Raw genomic sequence first — 15,745 nt, 5'->3', positions numbered from 1 at the left:
AAATACGCAAGAAGCTGTTCATGGACAATTCACCACAGGAGCTGTTTGCTGCAATAAGACCAGGGATCTTGGTGGAAACAGTCTAAAAAGCAGACTCTGACATAAGAAGTCCTGTCTCTATTGTTAGTGGTCTGGCTGGAGGGGACCAGTGACCTACCAGTCCTCCACTTGGGGGGCTGGGAGAATGAAGTGAGGACAGACAGTCTGAGGAAGTGTCTTTGAAGCAGACTTGGGATCAGACTCCATCACAGAAACAAATGTGGGGAGTCAAAATCCCAGCCAGTCAAGCCCTCTGCCAACACCAAGTTGCCCCTGTTTGTAGATTTCAACATTTTTCCCAGTGTTTTCCTAATGGAACTTTCTTGGCATCTCTTAGAAAATTTTCGGGTAGATTCCACTGCCTTAAAGTCTGCCCAACTCTTTTGCCTAAGACATCCTGCTTAGTACTCTTTTTCCCACCGAGACATCCCACTGCCCAGCTCTAAATAAAGTGCTGTCTCAGTTGTCATCTCTACCTTTCAAGCACATCTTGGGATTTTCAGCAAACCCCTCTCAGACTGTTTATGTACATGGCACAGAATTATCCCTTTCAGACTTTTCTTAAGGCTCAATCAAGTCAATCCCTCTAGGCTTATAAAATGTTTTTTTTTTTTCTTTCTAGTCCTTGGCCTCCTTCCAAATTGTCAATAACTTTCTAGGAATGTGATGCCTGGGATTCTGGGTCATTTTATATGCTATGGATGGCCAGTGACGGTAGGGGCAAGGAAAGGTCTTTGGCTGATGTTGTCATGAGAGCAAAAGGAAATGTTTTTATGGGAAGTCTCAGGCTCTGACTGTGCCAGCTGGCAGCCTGTAAAGAGATAGGGGAGAAGCTGGGCAAGGCTCAAAGCTAGCTCTAACCAAACATGAGGAGAGAAATTTGGCTTGTAGCAGTTTCCAATGTGTATTCCCTGTGTCAGGTACTGCACCAGGAGCAATGCCCCAGTTTACAATCACATCATGGAAATTACTTTCTTATCCGTGGTAGGATATCCATCCCACAGCCTTACCAGGCATACTGAATGGTCTATAAGGTGGGTATGACTGGTGGTCTTTGTTTCTTCACATAACAGAAATTGAAGGGAGGAGAGCTTCCCATGATGACTCAAAGCTGAAAGATCTAGGGCAGAGACACTGCTACTCATCTCCCCCCTGCAAATTCTCTCCTTTTTCCTAGTGCAGAGAAAAGGCTGTTGCTATAGAAACCAGTGGGGAAAATGTACATTATATCACGTTTTATATGTTTTTCCAGGGAGACCCTTCAATCTGAGCCTAACATAATGTATTTTTACAGAAACAATAATGCTAATAAAACTCCTAAAAGTAGTAGTGTTTTCAAATCAAGTCAAATAATCAACACTTACTTCAAAAATATCTCTGCCTGTAAACTTCTGTCCTAACCAAGGCTCTGGGACAGGGCTAGAAAGGCATCCCACAATCTGGTGCATGACAGGTGGGTAACTCAGCAAAAGGTGTGATGAGGTGGGGGGAGGGTGGACCCTACACAGCAGTAAGTGGCAGTTATCATTTGAGGAAGGACAAAAAAGTTAAAATCTCTTTGACTTGTGTGTAGATAAAGATGAGATAAGGGTGAAAGGTAAGTTTTATAGTATACACTCTAGCCTACCTTTTCTTCACCCACGCAACCTCCTACCTTTGTGAGCCCCTTTCTGAAGATCTTTTCTGCTGCCCTTTTAAAAATTATCCCACCATTTCCTATTTGCCTTTGTCATAATAACAAGCCCTTTGGCCTCCCATACAATCAGACCTGTTGCACCCTGGGGTCTCAAGGAGACAATGCTCTTTGTGAGGCTGCACCATGAAAGCCTCTCTCTAGCATCACACTGGCCTGGTGGGAGCAGTCCCCCTGGGGATCCTTCAGAACAGAAGCCTAATTTAGTTCTCTGGATGTCAAAACAGGCTTTTTCTCTGCCCTTCCCACCCTCAATTTATTTTTTCCTTAATTCACCATGACCACTGTTTCCTTCCTGATTTGTACCGACTCTCTGTCATAATTAGATTTTTGTCATTATTTATAGTAGCTCCTATAATGTGTTGACTTATAATTTCTTCAGGACAAGGACTTTCTTGCTGTGTAGAACCAAGTACAAAATAAATCTCAGCCCTGTCGTGTTCCAGGGCTGTGACTGATTCTAAGTCAGGTATATGTCCCTGCTGGTTGTCCTGGAAGTATGTACACAAATAGCATCAGCGAGGATTTGTATCACTAGTGCTAGGTCTTATATACTGCAATGTAGGACAAGGTAGCTGTTGGAAGAAAACAACTTAATTACTCTAAGTGAGACCCAGTAAGGGTACACCTGCTTGCAGCATCCTTGTTGGACTGATCCTTTTCTCCAGACTTGCCCTTAGTCCAGTGTATTTTCATGACTTCCTTGGTCACAGTAAGTTCTGTGCAGGTCCCCTGAATCTCAAGGGGGAGAAAAAGAGTTGTTTCTATTGCCCCTGAAGCATAGCTGTAGGTCTGCTCTTTGCTCCTTCTAGGGTCTTGCTTTTTCTGCACACACATAATAGAATTCCATATGAAGCCCTTTCCTGCTCTTACAGCCAGACATGTTTAGTGGCTGGCAGGGAAGAAATAATTCCCATTTTTCCTCTTCCTGCCTTACCTTATGCCTCCTGAGTGCACAGATAGCCTTGCTGTCTGATTTCCAGTCCCAGCCCTTTTCACAGAACATAATGGCTGCTAACTGTGAATAAACAACTGAGACACATGTTCTGTTTTAGTGGCTGTAAGCACTTCAAGAGCCCAAATAATATATGACTATTAATAGAATGACTGTAACGATATAATAAAAGGAAAAAAAAAAAAAGGCCTTAGGAGAATGATAATCTAACTTCAAAAGCAATTAACATCAGTAACAAAATGCAAATAAAACACTAGGCTTACTTTAATAAGATTACCTACTTGTTTCCATTTGTTTCTGTGGATGACTGTAATGATGTTTCATTGTCACTCAGCCAGACAATTCTAACTCTGAGCATTGCAAGGCCAAGCTGGACTGTGTAGCTGGGGCTCACTGGCCTTCCCTTGGTATCCAACATATCTCTGTGAGCATGTGCTCCTTGGTCATCAGCTTCCCCTGCTCTTTTGCCCTTGCTATCACTGCAGCGTTGTTTTTCCATGCCCTATGGCTACATATCCATGGTGGAAAAGACCAGATTGGGAGGACATGGAAGGATGAGGAAAGCTGGTGTCTATGTGGAGAGGTAAAGACGGTAGGGCACATAATTGGAAGGCTGGTGTTGTAAGACAGAGACAGAGATTGATGATTGTGGTCACTATTTAAAAATTCGGTTTTACCCAGCAGGCAAGGGAGAGTGGACACGGGCTCAGTGAAGAAGCACAAAGGCTACAGTGCAAGGAGTTCTTCTCCAGCTTCCTGGTGCCCATTAATCCACTTAATGGCCAGGGCACATTCCCCTCTTGCTTTGTTTCCAACCCCACCATATCCCTGTGGCACTTGAGTTCCAGAGCTTGATCACTGGGGGGTAGGGTCTGCAGGGAGGTAGGCATGTGCTCAGGTGGACCAAGGCTCATATAGTTGAGAGGTACAGATGGTGAGGTGGAGTGACTGCTGAAAGCAACAGTGAGGAGGCTACATTACATTGTACCAGGGATGAGCACGCCAGCTGTGTACATGAAGGAGAGAGTGGTTACCCTCTCATGTTGGAGGTAGCATGGGGAAAAGTAATGGTCTGCTTCTGCTTGTGAGGATAGCTGTACATATAAGTTGATACTCTGATAGACAGGAATCTGTAGGTATAGACAAAGTTCTGTTCCAAGCAGACAACTATGTAGCCCCTGCTGTGTGGAGGACATTCAAGGCTCTCCCAGAACTTACTGGAGATCTCATCAGGGCTCTCAGCCCACAACTCACTTTCCTAGCTGCAGCTGCACAAGAAAAAATAGCACCTTCCTCATTATTCTTGGAGAAAGTAAAAAAGGACCAGGACATAGGTAATAAATAAAACAAGTTTAATCATAAACCATGTACATTTTTATAGATGGGGAGGAGGGCATGATCTGAAAGGTGCTGCCCTGACAACAGGAATAAAAGAACAGTGTATTTTACCAGTCGATATACAGTACCAATGGAGGATGGAGCTGCTAAATGAATATGGGATTTTGAGTCCCAGAGGCTAATTGTTACAACCATCATTCTTGGTTTCCTGTCAAATTATAGCATGAACTGGCTCACAGCTCTGTCCAGGACACAGCAAGGCAGATGCAGCCCAGAACAGAGTTTGAGGGTAAGGGACGGACAAGATATCTGAAGGTTGTTTTGAGGTATATATAACGTATATACTCTGCTGTTGTGTACAGTCTTTGGGCCATGCTTTGCCCACAGTTATGTGTGCACACATCTCATTCCAGTCAGTGCAGAGTGGCAAGCTCACATCTGAGATAATATATTTGGCTTTGAGGGCATACAGGCCCACATTGAACAACAAAGCCAAAAGCAGAACAGGGAGAAAGCTGAAGACAAAGAAGCCTGGACTGGGCTGGGAAAGAGAAGAAGTGAATTGATGGCCCCAAGTTTATTTGCCAGCCAGTTCAGCCCTGTTTGGACAGGCAGCACAAGGCTTCTGTTCTGAAGGACTTTTGCAGTGCAAAGGTTTCCATCAAGACAACCTCCATTAGACAACAGGGAAAACCATGCACAAGATTACTAGATGCATGTCAACAGAAGAATTGTGATGGAGCTGGACCTACAATTGTTCAGTTCTTAATTTTTGGGTAGTCAACAAGGCAAGGGGTGGCATTTGTACTCTGGTATTCAGAGTCAGTTTGGCTGCTTGAGAACAATATCACACCAGGCTTGCAGAGCAGTCAGATATATTGGCTTTTTGCAGAACAATTTCACTTTCAGTCAATTACATATTACATAGTTTTACAGATGAAAACACCTTTCACTGCTAGAAAGTAGACACTGTCTTGATACCAAATGCACTTGCTCTCTGATTCTCCTAAGAGCCCAACCCCATACAATAAAAAAAAACCTCAACAAACAAATAAAATCTATTTTACAAAATAACATTCATGTTGATGTCAAATGATAATCAAGATCTTCTTAATGCAGGTCCCCTCAGAAGTGAGTTAGAGTCATGCATCCATATAGAGTTCACTCCCAATCTGGGAAACCTCAGTAAGACTGTTGCCCTTTGAAATGCAAGACCCAGTTTTTAAAGAAGTGGTCCACACACATGCAGGCACACATACACACAGAGATAGATACACACTCGCCTCCACATAACCTCTTCTTCTAGCAAGAGCTGCATGCTGAGTAGCTGTCAGTGCCTTCTGTGCATTTTCGACCTACTTCCTTTGTAAGGATGAGGTGGAAGTTTATTTCCTTCTCAGGTCTGTATTCTTTAAATGAAAAGGAGAATGAAGAGGATCTACATTACAAAGACAGAGAAATGCACTCATATCTCAGGCATATGTGTTTTTTTTTCCCAGTCATTGACAAGGATGATGTTATTTACATGTGTGACTCAGCAGAATCTGCAGTAAGGGTTATCCATCCTCCATGTTGGGGTTTCTCAATGAACCCTGGAGCCCATTCTGCACTTCCACAGACCATTTTTCTTTAAGGCACTGCATGTAGATGATGACTTCAGGCAGTAGTGCAAGCCCCTTCACTGGATCGTGCACTTCTCCCTCTCCCTTGACTGACCTTCCCTGAGAACTTTTGATTTGATATACTTCAGGTCACTGTTAACGCTTGGCCGGCGAGCGAAGGGAGAGATCATGCCATAGGCGTCCATGTCCTTGACTCGGCGCATCCGGAAGGATTTCTGTTGGAAGGTGTCACCGTACTGGATGGAGATTTTCCTGTGGAGGGCAGGGCTCATCTCATGAGGTAGCTTAGCCATGCTGAAGAGGACATAGAACATCTCATCCACATTGGTGTTCTTCTTGGCAGAAACTTCAAAGTAAGCACAGTTTTCATCACTGGAGACAAGGTTCTCACCTTCATCTGAGCGTACCTTGCGGGAGATTTCACTGTGGTCATTTTTGTTGCCACAGATCACCATGGGGAGGTCGGCTGATTCCTTGGTCTTGTTCTTCAGGCAGGATTTGACCTCAAGGATCTGTTTCTGGAGCCTCTTGACCTCATCAAAGGATTCTCTGTTGTCCAAACTGAATACCAGGATGAACACATCCCCTGCAATTAAAAAAAAGGATATGTAAAAGTTTGTTGGTTGCAACCTGTGTCAGAAGAGATAATTTTCATAAATCAATAGGTTGATTTGCCATGTCTTCCACGTACTTTTTGTTTGATCCTTTTGAATCTGTTAATTGAGCTACATTTTAGTTGCAATTATTCTAATTCAGCTCCCCACTCCTCTGTCTTGTGCTATGGAAAATATTTTTGGCTACAATGTTACTTCAGTCATATCCAATTGTGTGTTCCTACATTGCACTGTACTTGCAAATTATTGCCCATTTGTACCCTCTTTTGTAAACATGTTACTGTCTCAGCTCTGCTGCATTGCTTATCTTTTTGCTTCCCTTTGTGTGTATCTCTGTGTAAAACAGGGCCTGTTCTGACACCAGGAAGAATGGAGAGCTAGTGTCCACTCAGCCTTGGCCTTTTGGTTATACAATACAAGAATCAACACCTGAACTGAACTCAGAGCTACTCAATCCTGAACGCCTAAGCCAGGATTCCTGATGTGCAGTGCTCTGCTACCATTTCATATGCTCAAGAGAAACAGACCATGGAAAAAAAGAAATATATAAATGACACAGATCCCCTGGCATTTCTTTTTGACATTTCCTGACTTAAAATTCATTTCACAAATACAAAATAACACACATCATTGCCTGTTGAATGACATTCATGTGGAACATGCTAAGAGAGCTTTCAGGACAAAAGCTTACACCCACATCACAGAAATGGGCCCTAGGGATCTCACTGAATGTAGACACTAGTCTGGTCAGATACAAACATCATGTTTCACTGGCTAGCTAGAAGGGTAGATAGCAAATCCAGAAAGTAGGTTTGTTGTGAGCCCTGGCTGAATTTATCTTTGCTGTCAGTTTCACAGTTAGAGAATACATCCTAGTTCACTACAGATACTGCTTGACAACGAGAATGTATAAAAACAGCCCACAATTTTCTCTTTTTCCTCTTTAATTCATTTGATTACCCATGGACTAAAGAAAAAGGGTAAAATTAGGACTGTCCTTTTACTGGAATATCAAACCAAAGGCATTGGGCTGGAAATTCTAGGAAAAAGAAAATCTTTGAAATTTCCTTAGTTACAATTCAATTTCTATGCATTTTACATTTGTTTTTCACTGTTTGTGTCTTATAATGACATGCTTATTTTGTCCCTTGCTGCTCTTTATGCCCACAAGATTTTATTCAGCCATTCATTTGGCTGAATATGGAGCAGGAGGGGAAGGTAGGAGGAGGGAAATTAACTAGGGGGAACTCTCCATTTCAGACCTTCACCCAGTGGATTTCTCCTCTGTGACTAATGTACTCCCTATAGTGCCTGGAGTATCCCGGCCAGGAAATTTCTCTCCAGAGAAGTGCATTTCGCAACAAAATCAAGCAGAGTTTTTAGCTGCCTCCCAAGAAGTCGTCATCTCCAGGCTACAGTTTTCAGGCTAATGTCTGTCATCATCTCACCCACAGTTCCCCATCTGCAAACTTCCGCCCACTTCTCACCTGTTAGGATGGAAAGCCTCCTCATGGCAGGGAAAGGATGATTCCCAGAGGTGTCCAGGATGTCCAGCTGATACATGTCTCCCCGGATGTTGTAGACCTTGCGATGAAAATCCTCAATGGTGGGAGTGTACTGGTCTTCAAACCGGCCATTGAGGAAGCGTGAGACAATGGAGCTTTTCCCTACCTTGGAGGCTCCCAGCACTACCATGCGGTAGGAGTTCTTGGCTGGCACGTTCAGGGTGCAGTTTCCACCAGACATAGTCTTCATCATTGCTTGGTCCTGAAAGAGGAAAAGGTAGAATTGGAGTAAAGGCCAGAAACTAGTTGTAGGATGGAGCAGGGCAGCTTCATACCACAGGCTTGTCAAAGGGTGCTCTGGAGCAAAGTCCTCATTTGTAAATCAATGGTTCATACAGAAATCTTTCCATTGGAAATGCTTGATTTTTTTCAGTCTAATTACAGGGAGTTGGATTTTTTTTTGTCTTTTATTTTAAAGTTGTATAAAAAGGAAGGCATTTACACTGAAAATAGTATGGTTTTGAATTGTAATTTGCTGTTTCATTGAAACATTAAGGGCTAATTTTATCAACTGTGCTTCAACTTAGATACCAGGTTTCTTCCCACCGTCTGCGTCACTTAGCCATTAAGGGATCTTTCAGTAGAGCTTGGTTCTCATTTAGATACATAAACACAAAGGTCAGATTTCCCAGTGTGCTGCATCCACTGCAGCTGCCATTAGGAGCAAGACCACTTCATTTAGTTGCCTAAATAGGAGCTGCAGACAATACTCATTTTGAGATCAACCAAAAGTCAGACAGAAACAAGATGCATGCCTGACATCAGTGGAAGCTAGACATCTCAATAACTTTAAATAGCTGGTCCCATACAGCCTTCTTTGCTGATGCAGGGACCTTCTGCCACCAAATAGCATTGGCTGCTGATAAATTCTAAGATCTGTGCTTTCAGTGACCTTTTAGAAAGCAGCTTTTAATCTTGCTGTTTGGACTGGTGGTGCGGGAACTCCCAATCTCCAAGCCATCAACATTGCAGCAGGATGGCTGGCTATGGATGAAGCTGCAGAAACATAGATTTCATAGGAGTGTCAGCCTTTACACATACACAGCTGTTGTGAGTGTCACAGTCTTCATGGATGCTAAGTACAAGCAGGAGAAAAGATGGACAGCCATTTTAAACAGCTATTAGAAAAGATTTCCAACCCCAGACAACTAAAATGAGTCTCGAGGCTTTGGAAGTCACATTTTGACATAGCACTCAGATGCAGAAGACTTTGATAGGGGAAAAAAAAAAAAAAAAAAGAGAGAATGTTGCTCAGATGTTTTCATGTACCAGTTCAAATTAATTGTGTGCTAAAAGGAAAAATATAACCCCTGTGTGGGGAAAGCTAGCCACTAGAGCAAAGAAGGCACATTTTTTACATAGTTTATTGTGGTTACTAGGATCTTATTAAAGAATAATCAAGTTCCCACTGTGCTGTTTATTTAACTTAGGTGTTGTTTATTTAATATTACAATGCGAGTACTTTGTGTACACTGAAAGATCGTTTATGGGTCCAGATCTGGATTCCTATCTTTCCCTCAAGTGAAATTTATCTCCCAAGCTTTTATGTAACTGACAATTATCTCAGTCAAAAGCTTAAAATCTTTTACTTTGTTTAACACGTGCTAAGCACCAAAGCAGCAGTGAAGATACGGTCACTGCTAAATAAAGAAGTCTCTGGAATTCTGATCCAGCATCATTACAAGCGCTGTGCTACAGCCCAAGGCAACAGCAAAACACTACTTATTATTACTGCTATAATTTTCTGCACACCAACAGCACATTCAGCCCTATCTAAAGCACAGAAGAAAATGCAATGCTTTCCTCAGAATAGCTTACACTCTGATTTATATTCTGGACAGCATAATACTAGAGCCAGACAGTAATGTTAGAACATAACTGTGGCTGGACACACACATGAAGACTTATGGTACTGTTGGAATTGCTGTGGTGGGAATGACAGCAAGGAACGCTCCTGGTATTTGAGCTGGCCTCTGTTTTATTTAGAACAGGACCTATCTCCAACAGTACAGAAACACCATATTCAGCCTCTGAAACAACACTGCCATGTGCACTATCTCTGCACTTTCCTACATAGCCTGTCCAATACAGTCTTACATCCATGGGCAGATAAATGATGACAGGGCTGCTCTGGGATGTTTCCTTTCACCATCTCAGGTTTGGTTTTTTTAGCTGGCAGAGAACACCAGGGTGATAGATTTTGTAAAAAAACCTACAAACTTCTCTACAGCCCAAGATCGGTATTTAGAAATGACTCAGCTCTTCAGACTGGGTTGGACCAGTGTAGCTGTGTAAGGGCAGGTGAGCTGTGGTGATTCACACCTGCTGAAGATCAGTTTTGTACAATTTGGTGCGGCAGCATCTGGGAGGGAGCAGAGTCAGGCTTTTTAAGCAAATGCCTTATATGTCCTGTAAAGGACATGCACACTGGGGGGCCTGATCCTGGCCAGCAGCTTTACAAGCCATAATCCTGCAAATGATACTGCTGACTGGCAGGTAACTGCCAAGCTGCTGGTGATTAGAGAAACTCCCACCACACAGCAAAGGAGGTGGACTGTGTCACTGCAGCTGCCTGGGGAGTTAATTTTGCACCTTTAGTGCAAGAGGCACTTCTCCACTTTGAAATTAATTCTTTTGCTTTGGGCCTTGGATAATGCCACTGTACGCTGAACAGCTTGAAGAAGGAATTGCCACCACAGCAATGGGGAACAGTAAGGAAGCTGAGTGACCACCCAAGGTCCAACAAATAAGAAACATGAACAGACTCTGGGTCTCCTACCTTTCAAATTTTCTCCTTCCCACCTTTTCTCACCCTTGCATCTCTGATCATTAAATCACACTGCCTCCCATCCCCATCAAAAGCAAAATCCTATATGGAGACGTGACCATTTCAGGACTCTTTGCCCCAAGGATGTAGATGCACTGAAGGGGAAGAAGGGGTGTGAGGACATGCAGATTGTAATGTATTGAATAGTCTCTTTATGCTGTCCTTGTTCCACCTGTCAAGGTGTTCAGTCAAAAGGATTCTTGTGCTTTGCTGACTGCATTTCATTTCACACAGAGTCAAAAGATGCTTTTCAGCACTTTGATTCATAGAGTTGCAACTTATGTCACCTCTGCTGCAAACCTGACTCAGACCATTCTGTTGACCTAGGAGCTTATATTTGTGTTTTGTGCTCTCTTCTTATCCCCCCACTCCAGTTTTTCTCCAGTGCAGTACAATCTGCTTTCCTTCCTCCCCTGAAAGGAATGAAACTTTAGCCTTCACACCCAGGGGTGGGGGGGAGCACAGAGACTTGTACAGTGCAAAAGATTAGAGGCAGAAGAAAGGAAACAGAAAAAGACCACGTTTGTGTACTAAATAAAGCAAAATCAATCAGAAGGGAATGACAAGACAAACAATCTCCAGCTGGCTTTAATCTACATCTTTTCCTCCCAGTTTATTAAATGCTTAAGCATAGATTAATTCTCAGTTGTACCTTTTGCTTTGTGCACTGGCTTGATGCTAGAAACTTTGCATTAGTATTAATATTGGTAGAGCACAGGGATTTCAAAATGTCATAGAAATGTAGGCAAGGAGTGTTGACTCCCCTTAATAAAAGGAAAGGCTCATACACCTAGAGAGAACTGAAACAGCTGCCCAAAATCAACATTAAACCTGATTTCTTTTGGCTCCCTGTGTTATCTTCTACCTGCTAACCAGCACTGTGTTTCATAGGAAGACACTGAAGTGAATGACAATGCACCTGCATTTGCATGCTCTGAAGAGCACTTGTCTGAATTCCAGTGAGGTACTGTAAAATTTGATCCTGAGCATCTGGACAGAGATATCTAAGAAAGACATTCTTCATTCAACCTGCCCAGAGCTTTTACCCCTCGTGTTTCCACCCTCCTGTCAGGGGGTATGCTCCCTACCACTCCTGATCCATTAATAGTCTTCTGAACTACCTCTCTTGCACTCCACAGTCTTCAGTTACTGTTTCTGTCTCTGTTTGCCATCCCAATTCAAGTCACTGCATCCAGCTAAAAAGGACATAGACAGTTGCAAACTATACTGTGCATGACAGACCTGTCCCTTGTTAATCACTACTACTGTGCCCATCATTTTCCTGCACCCCACATTCACTCCCATGAGATGTTTGTTTCCTACTCTCATCCCAAACTCCATGCTGCTTTCTTACCTCTGTTTCCTTGGAGGAGCAGTCCTGGCTCTCGGTGCAGTTTGATGAAGCTTGATAATTTTAATCAGAGGTGGCTGCTGCTGTAAAAGGCTGTTGTTCTGTGGACCTTCCTTGCTCTGGGCTGAGCTCTTCACTAGTGTTTCCCAGGAACTTAGCAGGATTGGGCAGGACCGCAGAGCTGCAGAGGATGTTCCCCCATGGATGGTAAGTACTGAATCAGGCAAACAGGGGCTAAAGAAGGGTCTCAAAACTGATGATAGTTTTTCCCTTTGGTGAGACGAGCTCTTCTCCTCGCAGACTCAGTTTGAGAGAAGGAGAGGCAGAGTGTCTCCCAGTCGCTTTTCTTCTGAGTTGTGCTTTGTAGGGTTTCTGGAGGGATGCCTAGTCGTGCAGGGTCCAGGATGCATCCAACTGGCCCACCCTGCCTCTACACCACCTCAGACCCTGTGGGAAAATATCAGCGGGGGCATGGAAGTGGTCGATGGTGAACCTACGCTTCCCCAGGTCTTGCCTGGCACTTACCCTGCCGCCAGCTTCTTTTCTTCTGGTCTGAGATTGGCTTTAAAATATTCTCTTTCTAGGACAGAAGGGGCTTTTCTTTACGTTTGCCAGTTAAGTCTTTCTCCTTCCCTCCCTGCCTTTCTCTCTCTCCCTCTCCCAACTACTGGCAAATTGCAGATTTTCCTTCTGTAGGACTCACAGATAATTGGCTCAACTCCTCCCTTGAAGTCAGTGTCAGACACAGGGGAAGGAGGGGTGCTGAGGGGGTGGGATTTTGTGCCTATTGAAAAAATCTTTTCTTTTCTCCTCTAAACAGAAAGTTCATATGCATTGCAGACTGCACATTCCCTGTCTTTCCACCAGAGACCTGTATGTATGCATGTGTGGGGAATGAGTTAGCGTATGTGCACAAGAGACACGGAGACTTCATTATTATACAAGCTGTAAATTCATAAGCTGTTTCTAAAGGCTCTATACTTCTGTGCTGTTTTTTTATGCTAGACAGAAGCAGACTGACTCATTTCCCAAGCAGGGGTTTTCTGTCCATAATTCCTGTAATTCTTTTGCCTTACGGAATACTTTATCCTGTTCCCTCAACCTCAAAGTCGTTACCTGAGGATTGCTGATTGGTTTGATCAGGAAATAAGGATAATGTGTAACTGCTGTTCTTTCATTAAATAGATGAAAAAACAAACTCGAACTGGGTAATAAAAATGTAAAAAAAAAAAAAAGGTCAAACAAATGGAGAGTGTGGGGGACTGAGAGTCAGAAAAAGAAGAGAAACAGAAAAATTAGTGTGAATTCAGAGTTTGTTCAACCCCAAGTGAAAATGAATGTTTGCAGCTTATTTCACTGTTAGACTCATTTTTTTCCCCTCCTTTTTAAGAGGAAAGTAATTAAGTAATAGTTTGGATCTACAAGTCTATTTTAAAATAAGATGTCAAAAAGATTGATTTTGAAAGATTCAAAATGGAGTATTTCAGCATTTCCTACTCAGAACTCCTAATTTGGAGGGGGGAGAAGGAAAGAGGAGAAAAACACTTTGAGATTTTCAAGATATTTTGGCAATAAAAAAATGGAAGGGAGGCACAATCTCCCAAATCTGAATATAATTTCAGGACTTCCACTATTCTCTCTTTCTTCTTTCTTTGGGCAAGTTTACTCTTCTTTGAATACAAAGATTCCTCCAACTACTTTGCCTGTTTCATCTCCAGCAGCCCCTCAACAATTCCTGCAGCATTTGAGGAATTCCTGAGATGCTTTTTTTTTTTTTTTTTCTCCTCCTTCTCCTCAGAGCACAAGGAGGTCTGTGTTGTCACCCCAAGAATAATGCTTCCCTCTCTGTTGCCCATGCTCCCACCACTGCTCAACAGCCACTGAGGAGGGTGCTGTGGCTGTTACAGGCATGTGGTCTGACATCTCCCTCTGTGCAACAGCCTTTGAAAACCACAACACAGGCCATGAGATGGGTCCTGCTGTCACCATCTGAGTGAGGCAGCAGCTCCCAGTAAGCTCAGGCCTGTGCAGGAGATGGATTTGGGAGCACCAGCCTAACACAAAGGCAAACCACCATTGATCGAATTTGTGAAGCAGCAGCTCCTGACTTCCTCCTAATGCAGACAGCTTTAGATTCGGGAAGGAGGAGCACAGCTTGGCACAGGACATCGAAACACCACCAGCTTCTTCCAAGGAAGAAGAGTTTAGAAAGCAAGGGAGTCCAGTCTGAACCTTGTGACTTGGCAAGAGGATCTTCCCTCTTCTTTAACAGGTAGTGAACTGGTAATGGGTCATGACATGGACTCGGCTCTTTTTAGACCGCAGCACCAGGACTCCTTTGTCAGCTTCTCAGCCTTTTCTCTTTGGCAAAAAGTAGAGGAGTATTTTTATGGCTGAGACAGATTTTTTAAATGCTTTCTGTTCTTAACTCATTGGTTCAGATCAAACCTGGACTATAGGCTGCCATCTTTGATGTCTAGTCAACTGTTTACGTAGCTTAGATCCAAACAGAGTGACCAGCATCCTGGTATTGTTGCCATGGGAGGAATTGCTACAAAAGTCAACAAACAAGTCAAATACTGTAGTGCTACAGAGAATAAACTCCTCTTTCATCCCTGTAGCTCACAAGTTGAGTGTACAAGTTGTCTGCCAAAAAAGAAAGAAGTGTAGTCATTGTGGACACCATCTCATCAGCCTGGAATCTCAGCCTACTCAAGCTCTTTTGTAAACCAAATGCAAACCTCTTGCCTAACTGGCTTCACCAAGCCCAAACTCCCACTCGGCTGTCTTCTTCAGCATTTAAACTAGCCAGTCAAGGCTCAAATTATATCAAAATAAAATAGGAACATACTTAACTTGGCACTTTGGCTTTATTTGATCTCTCAGCAAATGGTTGATAAAATAATAAATTACTTTTAAAGTGAGTCTTTGAAAGATAATTGCTAACTATGAGCATTCAGAGTCTCGAGAGATGCTGCTGGAGCTTTTTGGGTTGTTTCTTTTTTGCTTCAGTTTGTTCTGATGTGCTCCCAGTTCCGGAGTTAACAAAAACCTGTGCTTTCATGCCTTCCCTCAGGGCTCAGGAGGCCAGAACTCAAAATTCCCTGCTTTTCCAATGACATCCTGAGGGGCTCTGGTGGAGAAGTCACAGTAATTCTGTATATCTGCCCTCATCTTAGAAATGGGAATGGCAGCACCTCTTTGCTTATAAAGGGAATAAATGGATCAGAGAGACCAAACCACTGCCAAAACCAAGAAAAAATGTACCTAGTCTCAGCAGTTTCCTCTGGTTATTCAGAAACCACCAGCCTTCCTTAGATATTTACAAATTTAAAAGCCAGGCTTACAATGAATTACTCTCTGAGGCATTTTTCCCTCTTACACCTCCAGTCTATAAAGAAAGCCTAAATGAGTTTTTTATCTGGCTGAAGCTGTCTCAGAGGATGACAGGCTATGGCTGCAGAGAACCACCATTGCTATGAAGGGCTGTGCCTGCCTCACTGGGTCACACTGGCCATGGCTTGTGGTGCAGTCCTCAAGTCTGGGTGTCCAGTGGGAGAGACATGAGAAACAGAACGTGTGGCAGATGAGTTATATCAACTGGACAACGTAGTTTATATGGGACTAATGGAAAACAAATTATTTCATGGGTGCAGTGGCTCATCAGCACATATAGCTGTCATCTCTGAGGCTGGCGTGTGTGTCCTGCTGGCTCATCCATGGGGCTGCCTCATCTGGAGA

The 15,745-nt window shown here is 43.2% G+C and overlaps 1 protein-coding gene across 1 annotated transcript; it reads right to left on the bottom strand.

The window, feature by feature from the left end:
• Positions 1 to 4,018: 4,018 nt before the first annotated feature.
• On the bottom strand, positions 4,019 to 12,659 carry RASD2 (RASD family member 2). Its single transcript, XM_051608213.1, has 3 exons — positions 12,008 to 12,659; positions 7,749 to 8,028; positions 4,019 to 6,233 (listed from the first exon to the last, which is right to left on the bottom strand). Exons 2-3 carry the CDS (start codon positions 8,017 to 8,019, stop codon positions 5,704 to 5,706), a joined length of 801 nt encoding a protein of 266 aa, XP_051464173.1. The 5' UTR covers positions 8,020 to 8,028; positions 12,008 to 12,659; the 3' UTR covers positions 4,019 to 5,703.
• Between the last annotated feature and the right edge of the window lie 3,086 nt (positions 12,660 to 15,745).

This window comes from Apus apus, chromosome 1, assembly GCF_020740795.1.
Source record: "Apus apus isolate bApuApu2 chromosome 1, bApuApu2.pri.cur, whole genome shotgun sequence".
Taxonomy (NCBI): domain Eukaryota; kingdom Metazoa; phylum Chordata; class Aves; order Apodiformes; family Apodidae; genus Apus; species Apus apus.
This window is presented reverse-complemented; position numbering and strand designations above follow the sequence as displayed.